The sequence below is a fragment of the Ctenocephalides felis genome, unplaced genomic scaffold, assembly GCF_003426905.1.
Source record: "Ctenocephalides felis isolate EL2017-DRISC unplaced genomic scaffold, ASM342690v1 CF-g0.4_SCAFFOLD_03572, whole genome shotgun sequence".
Lineage (NCBI taxonomy): Eukaryota > Metazoa > Arthropoda > Insecta > Siphonaptera > Pulicidae > Ctenocephalides > Ctenocephalides felis.
The window spans coordinates 10,759,964-10,767,477 of record NW_020539726.1 but is presented as its reverse complement, the minus strand read 5'-3'; the positions used below and the strand labels follow the sequence as shown (position 1 = coordinate 10,767,477).

Sequence of the window (7,514 nt, the reverse complement as noted above, 5' to 3'; positions counted from 1 at the left end):
TGTCAAACTATGGAGCATTTACAAAATTTATTGGAAAACACGCATTCATCTTCAATATTTACAGCAACGGTGGAAGTTATTATTCTTTTATCAAAAACATATCCTGAATCTTTAGGTCCATTATTTGTTGACATGGTAGATATTTTAGTTGGCTGGCATTTAGATATAGAACAAACTAAAGATATTAAAGATTGTGCGGCCAATACATTACAAAAATTACATCTTTTTTGGAAATCAGATATTAGCTTTTCTGAATACATACTTGGTCAATTTGTTGAAGATATAGTTGCATATGGAGATGAGTTATCCCAGCCTTCAAGTGGACGTAATACACCTGTTCAAGATGCTCCTTCAACACCCTCTGATTGTATTAAACGCATATCTGGATTATTTGAGGTATTCAATACTGTTATGAAAAGTCTATCTGGAGCATTAAAGGCTTTTCAATTTTTAACAGAATGTTTACAAAATTTTTGAAAACTATTGATCAGGTGGTCAGAGTACAAATCAATCTTGAATTTATACAATGTGCCAATGAAAGTCTGCATTTATTATTGTCTTCTTTGAGATCTAAAGTGCTGTCAAGCTCTGTTGAAGGAATATGTGAACTTATTAAATCAGAGTTGTCTTTATGTTCAGAATTCGATGTGGCAACAATTATGTCACTTTTGGCTATGATTTCTCAAACTATAAAAGAAGTGTCGGCTAGTTTGCCTGTTGCTTTAATTGATGTTATTCTGGGATATGATTCTGTAATACTATCTTTACGCTTGGCTCAACCAACAAAAATACAAAATGCTATTGTGCATGTGTATCAAAACATATTGGCATTAAGAAATATCCCTTTACTACAAAGGCATATAAATATATGCTGGATGATCTATATATGGCATTTAAAATTATTACAAATGGTGCTATCAGTTTAATAAATGATAACCAAAGTAAGAAAGTTTACACAGTATATGAATCAAAACTAATAATTCTTTTTTATTTGAGATGTTTATCAGAATTAGCTAATGCTAGCAATTCTATCATAGCAATGTGGGCATTGCAGCCTAGTATCTTGGACTTATTAGCTCTAAAAGCGCAGCCATTCCACGAGACATGGTATGAGCATCATTCTGTACAATATTCAATATTATATTTACTTCATGCGCATAGTAAGAAAAATAACAATTTTGTTGGCTCCAGCCATTTAACAATATGCAGTCAGAAACGCGCCAATGCTTATAATATGTTAGGTATAACAATGATTGAAGATGAAACAAGTCCCACATCTGGTCATTATAGTATAATCATGAATATTTTGTCTAAAGCTTTAGAAACATCATTACCAAATGAAACTTTAGAATTAATATTGGATTGGAGTCGAGAATTTTTTATTCACTCTGAGAACTTTGTTTCTACTTTAATCATGAATGAAGATTTTGTGGGACTCTTACAGAAACTGATAAAATGTGGTGCATCTATTGATAACAGCATAACTTCAAAAGTTCACGCATGTCTTATGGCTATTTTTAAAATGCCTGATATAAAATGGCCCATTATCATATATAAATCATTATGTGACTTATGTGCTTTGCATATTTGCAATAACTCCGTAGATATTCGAATGAAATATACTTCTTTATTATTTTTACTTCCTGTCACAGTTACTTTAGACTGCCTACCAAATCCAAAAACATTTTCAAAAGATCGATCTCAGTTGATAAAATCAATACAGAAATGGAATTTTCAAAGTGGTTTATGTGGCGAAATGCTTCCATTGTATTTCAAAACCTTCATGAACTATATGTTAAATGGTAAAATAGAAGAAAATCAATGGCTGCTTGAAATTTTTCAATTGAGCTGGCCTTTAAGACAAGGCAATGCTAAGTTATTTAAAAACCTTGCTCTATGTGATAATCGACCGCTAGTGCTGTGGTCACAGTGGGAATCTGCTCAATTATGCATTGCTAATAAATTAAGAACACCTTTAGGAAAGCCACAGGATACTTTCATGAGCATAGAGGGTGCTATCAAAATCTTGGCAAGGGTATTTACAACAATTGATGAAACTCATAGAAGCTTTGATAATATAATGGAGTTGATTGAAGAGCAGAAACGAATCAGGTTTTATTAGGTTTTATGGAACAGCTTGAAAAGGCAATTTATAATGCCGTTGAAGGCACTGCTATGGCATTACCACAACATGAGAAATCTGTAAAAACTTTTTTCCGAACAAATGCTTCTACTTGTAGGGAATGGTTATCTAGGATACGTTGTGCAGTAATGGTTGTTGGGCTGCATGGTATGTCGATGCCAATATGCATTAGGCAAGGTGAAGCGTTATTACATGAAATAACACTTTCTGGTAATTATGAAAAAGTCGAATTTGAAAGAGTCATAATAAAATTGTTACAAGTTTAGTTTTTGCTAATGAAGCTGCAGCTATTTTCGGTTTATACAGTTGGATCAAACAAAATGTGGGAAAGAAGTTGAACTGGCTGAAATTTGTTGCTGAGGAAGCAAATGGAAAATATGAAGATGCACTAGAAGGATATCTACAATTAACATCAGAGGATGAATTCAAAAATTATGATAATCAACTTATTAGCTTTATCTGTGATCGTATTAATGGTTGTTATGTGAAATTTAGGGTTCTGGAGAGATTTATGTAATTGGAAAAAAATTGAACAGAATTTGTGGGAAGAGCGTAATATGAAAAATCCAATGGTTATACCCTTTAATCAGTTTTCTGTTGAAGAAGCTACTGCACTATACCTTTTTGAAGATAATGATTTATCATACATGGAACATTTATCGAATTGGGATTGCATAGAAGTTAATGAACAAAATAAATTGAAACATTCAGAGTGTTCTTACAGTAAAATACTTTCTAAAACTGAAAATACTCTTTTGAATATTGCACTAAAATTACTTCCAATAAAGAATTAGTGAACTGCCCTACTGGTATATTCCATGCTATAAGAACTGCTGAAGGTTGTATTCAAGAAAGCATTCGAGACCCCCCTTCAGAATATCTCACTCAAGCTTTGCTTCTACAAAATGTGTCATATGGTTTGCAAGAACTTTTGCGAAATAATACATCAGTTTTCAAAATTGTTCCGTTTGATAACAGGCACAGCTCAACGCTTCTGAATAAAGTATTATGGTGGACTGAATTTTTTAATTCATTGAATGGTAGCTTCACTGAAGAAGTTGTAAATCTTAGATTAGAAACTGTTGCTGCAGCAAGACGAGAAGGAAATTTCAAGCTTTCTAAAAAACTGTTACAGAAACATTTCTTATCATCAAATGACTTTACTTTTACGAATGGAAACTTAGGAAATTTACAGATTTTATTATCAATAATTCGATTCAAATTGATGCTACTAAAATATGGACAATAGAAAATTCCAGGGCCATATCTGAAACTGCTAAACTTCTTCATGCTACATCAGAAATAGAGAATTAGCAATTCAATTAGCTGCAGGAGCTTCATTAGGAATTTGTCAAAAGCTTGTTTCAACTAATGAAAATGTGCACACATTAAAAGAAGATCATCAAGAATTTTACTTACTTTGGCTAAGTGGATACAATTGCAAACAGATAAACTTTTGACAACGGATTTGACAGCACCTCTTACTCGTTTAGTGACTGCTTTGCCAGATATAGGGGCTGAAAGCAATAATTTGCATGATCGAGTTGTTCCTATATTGGATGGTGCTGTAGGAAAACTACTGAAGAGCGCAGTAAGGCAATGCCCAGAATTGGCAAAGGCATGGAATGCGTTAGGAAATTGGTCTTACAGATGGGGCAGGAAAATGATAGAATTAGGAACAACCAGTCTTTCTGATTCTGATAAAGCGGAAGTTAAATCTGTGATGCCTTCTGATATTGACATAAAGCAAATGGAAAGAATTATAAATATTCTAACTCAGACCAGATCCATAGTTGATGAAGAAGACATTGACACAAATGTTATTAATACCAGTGATATGATCGAAGCTCAATTAATGGATGTTCCTTGTTTGAGTGATATGTCACGGGAAAATATTCTAGTGTTAGTGAATATTTGGAAGCAGTCACAAAAAAGAATGTATGGATATTATGAGTTAGCTGCTGATGCTTATTTCAGGTAAATATTATAAATTGTTTAATTTTTAATTGCATTAATTAAATTAAATCAAATAGAATTGATGATTTATATATATATATATATATATATATATATATATATATATATAAATAGTGGGAAAACTCTCACACTTCTTTTTCCCGGAATCGAGTTGGTGTTTAACTCAGCTCACAGGCCTGCCTTAGGGCAGTACTACCCATATATCCGTATATATTAGTTATGATAGATAACAATTTGGTGATGCCTTTTTATTTATAGATATCTCCAACTATCAGCAGCAAATAATAATGAACAAAGTTGTGCTTCTGTTAGCGCTACTTTAAGACTTTTACGGTTAATAGTAAAACATGCTATGGGATTGCAGGTAAAATTTCAATCATACATATAGTTAAGATATGTGTCCTGTTACTGATCTAAATGATTATTTTGATTGGATGTTACTACTGTACTTTTTAATAGGGGGTGTTGGAATCAGGTTTAGCAGTAACGCCCACAAAACCATGGAAAGCTATCACACCTCAATTATTCTCCAGATTGGATCATCCAGAAACTTATGTTCGCAAAAGACTATCTGAATTGTTATGTCGAGTTGCTGAAGATTCCCCACAACTTATTACATTTCCGGCAGTTGTAGGTGCATCTCAGGTATTCAAAAATGTCATATATTGTCATTCTGCACCAAAACAATATGAATTTTTTTTAATAATTCAGATCTAGATTCAATGTTTTATAAATATGTAAATAATATATCAAATTACAAATAAAGTTTTACTTACATTTCTAGGTTCAAAAGTTAGATGTGACAGATTTATCCATGCGTTCTGAAGTCTATAATGATGATATAGATGATAATGATTGCATATCCACTGCTGAACAAATGGAAGACGTCGAGCAGGATGCAACCTTGAACTTTTGTTTTGCAAGTATGGTTGATACATTATCAAATCAAGCGCCTGAAACTGTTCAGCAAGTACAATTGTTGGTATCAGAGTTACGTAGAATTACACTTTTGTGGGATGAATTATGGTTAATGTCATTGGCACAATTAAATGGTGAGTTTGCAAGACGTATATCTCAGTTAGAGAATGAACTCAGCAGATTGAAGAAGAATGAAAATTTGGATGAATCAGAAAAAGAAAGAATCGTGACAGAAAAATATAGAATTATTATGAAACAATTGCTATTTGTTTTGGAGCAATTGCACAATGCTACTTCAAAGACTCCGGAAACACCAAATGAAGAACAATTTCAAGAAAGGTATAATGTTAAAGCTTTTTTTAAAAAATTATACTGATAGCAAGTAAATAGTAACAAAGTCTATTTGATGATTTTATTTTTAATAAATTAAATCAAATTTAATTCAACATTACCGAATTCTCAGAAAATATATGAATTGCAATCTTTTATATTAGTTTGTGAAATAAATTTTTAGCTAAATTATCTCTCTTTTATTTTTAGATATTTATCTTCCATTGAAAATATATTGGAGAATTTAAGACAACCAGTAGATATTTCAAAATCATATCAAGGTTTTTGGGCACCAATTAAAAATTTGCAGAACAGTTTGCAACAACGTTCTCACAAGAAAACTTCATACAATCTGAAAATGTCAGAAATTAGTCCGGCTTTATATAATTTGAAGAACACTGTAATTTCTATGCCTGGATTACAAAGCAAAAATCCTGTGACCATTGTTGCCATTGAGAATATGGTTTCTGTTCTACCAACCAAAACCAAACCTAAAAAATTGATATTCTATGGTAGTAATGGCAAAAAGTATACATATTTATTCAAAGGAGTTGAAGATTTACATTTAGATGAAAGGATCATGCAGTTCTTATCAATAGCTAATACAATGATGTCTAGAAAAGATTCTGCCCAAACATATCGAGCAAGGTAGGTGTAATTTATGTATTTGTTTATATAAATTTAAATTTAATTATTGATTGAACGACTGGCTTAAAAAAATGAACTTAATGTTTTACCTACCTACCTCTCTCTCTTTCTCTCTATATATATATATATATATATATATATATATATATATATATAATGTGTGTCACCAAAATAAATTGTGCAGTTTATATTTAATTTTTGATTTGTAATACATATGCATTGTTCTTTTCCAGGCACTACTCTGTAATTCCTTTAGGAACAAGATCTGGTCTAATCAGTTGGGTGGATGAAGTAACTCCTATTTTTGGTTTATACAAACGATGGCAGCAACGCGAATTATTGAATTTAACAAAAAATAACACTGGCAACAATGAAAATAAAACTTCTGCAGTTCTAAGACCAACAGAATTATTCTACAATAAATTAAACCCCTTGCTGAGGGAAAAGGGTATAAAGAGCACAGCAAATCGGAAAGAATGGCCATTGGATGTTTTGAAGCAAGTCTTGAAAGAGTTGAGTGCAGACACACCTGATGATCTACTGAGCAAGGAAATTTGGTGCTGCAGTCAAAGTGCTGCGCAATGGAGACAGGCTCAGTTGAGTTATGCCAGAAGTGTAGCTGTTATGAGTGTTATTGGGTAAGTTTTGATGAGATATTAATATAACTACATATTTTTTATTTTTACATTTGTATAATCAACGATTGATATAATTCAATTATATATTGGTTACATTTTTTACAAATAAAATGTTTTTTATTTTGATTCAATTCTGAAAAATACGGATGCGTGGAATTATATTTTATTAAGTGTACTTATTTGTTATATTTTTCTTGATTTGGTCTGATTGAATATATATTTATTGCAGGTATATCATAGGCCTTGGTGATAGACATTTGGATAATATTTTAGTAGAATTAGGAACTGGTGAAGTAGTACATATTGATTATAATGTTTGCTTTGAAAAGGGACGTACACTCAGAGTTCCTGAAAAAGTACCATTCAGGATGACACCAAACTTGAAAAAAGCACTTGGGGTTACAGGAATTGAGGTAAGTGATTATTTAATTTTTAATTATGGATTTGGTTAGTTTAGCTGAAACTTAGTGAAAATTATTTCACTGGCATTTTCTAGTAAAATAACTATAACTAACTTACATATCAGTCTTAGTGATATATTTATGTGTATGGATTAAATTAGAAATTATATGAAAAGAATCTTTTTAGAATTATTTTTGTAATTTTTAAATTGTTGTACGATCTGAGAAGTATGAAAAATAACACTGAAACTATGATGCAACAACAATAGCAACAACAGAGAGCTATAATGTATCTCAGGGTCATAGTATATTTTAGTATTTGGGCTATAGTAATTAGAATCAATGTTGGTTTCTTCATTCTTTTATTTACAAGAATAATACTGCAGCTTAATACTTTCTATATTTTTACAACATAATATTCCTAAAATATATTCAAAATCTGACATTATTTCTCGCAAT

At 31.4% G+C, this 7,514-nt stretch overlaps 1 protein-coding gene across 1 annotated transcript in view; it reads left to right on the top strand.

The window, feature by feature from the left end:
* The window catches only part of LOC113388063 (serine/threonine-protein kinase Smg1-like), a 13,861-nt gene extending 6,675 nt beyond the window's left edge, over positions 1-7,186 (top strand). Inside the window, 15 exon segments of the mRNA XM_026625473.1 lie at positions 116-396; positions 492-811; positions 997-2,035; positions 2,113-2,353; positions 2,410-2,627; positions 2,734-2,866; positions 2,932-3,271; positions 3,539-4,120; positions 4,379-4,484; positions 4,580-4,777; positions 4,914-5,377; positions 5,579-6,016; positions 6,250-6,654; positions 6,884-7,067; positions 7,181-7,186. Coding sequence (XP_026481258.1) covers positions 116-396; positions 492-811; positions 997-2,035; positions 2,113-2,353; positions 2,410-2,627; positions 2,734-2,866; positions 2,932-3,271; positions 3,539-4,120; positions 4,379-4,484; positions 4,580-4,777; positions 4,914-5,377; positions 5,579-6,016; positions 6,250-6,654; positions 6,884-7,067; positions 7,181-7,186 — 4,955 coding nt within the window.
* The last annotated feature ends 328 nt before the right edge of the window (positions 7,187-7,514 follow it).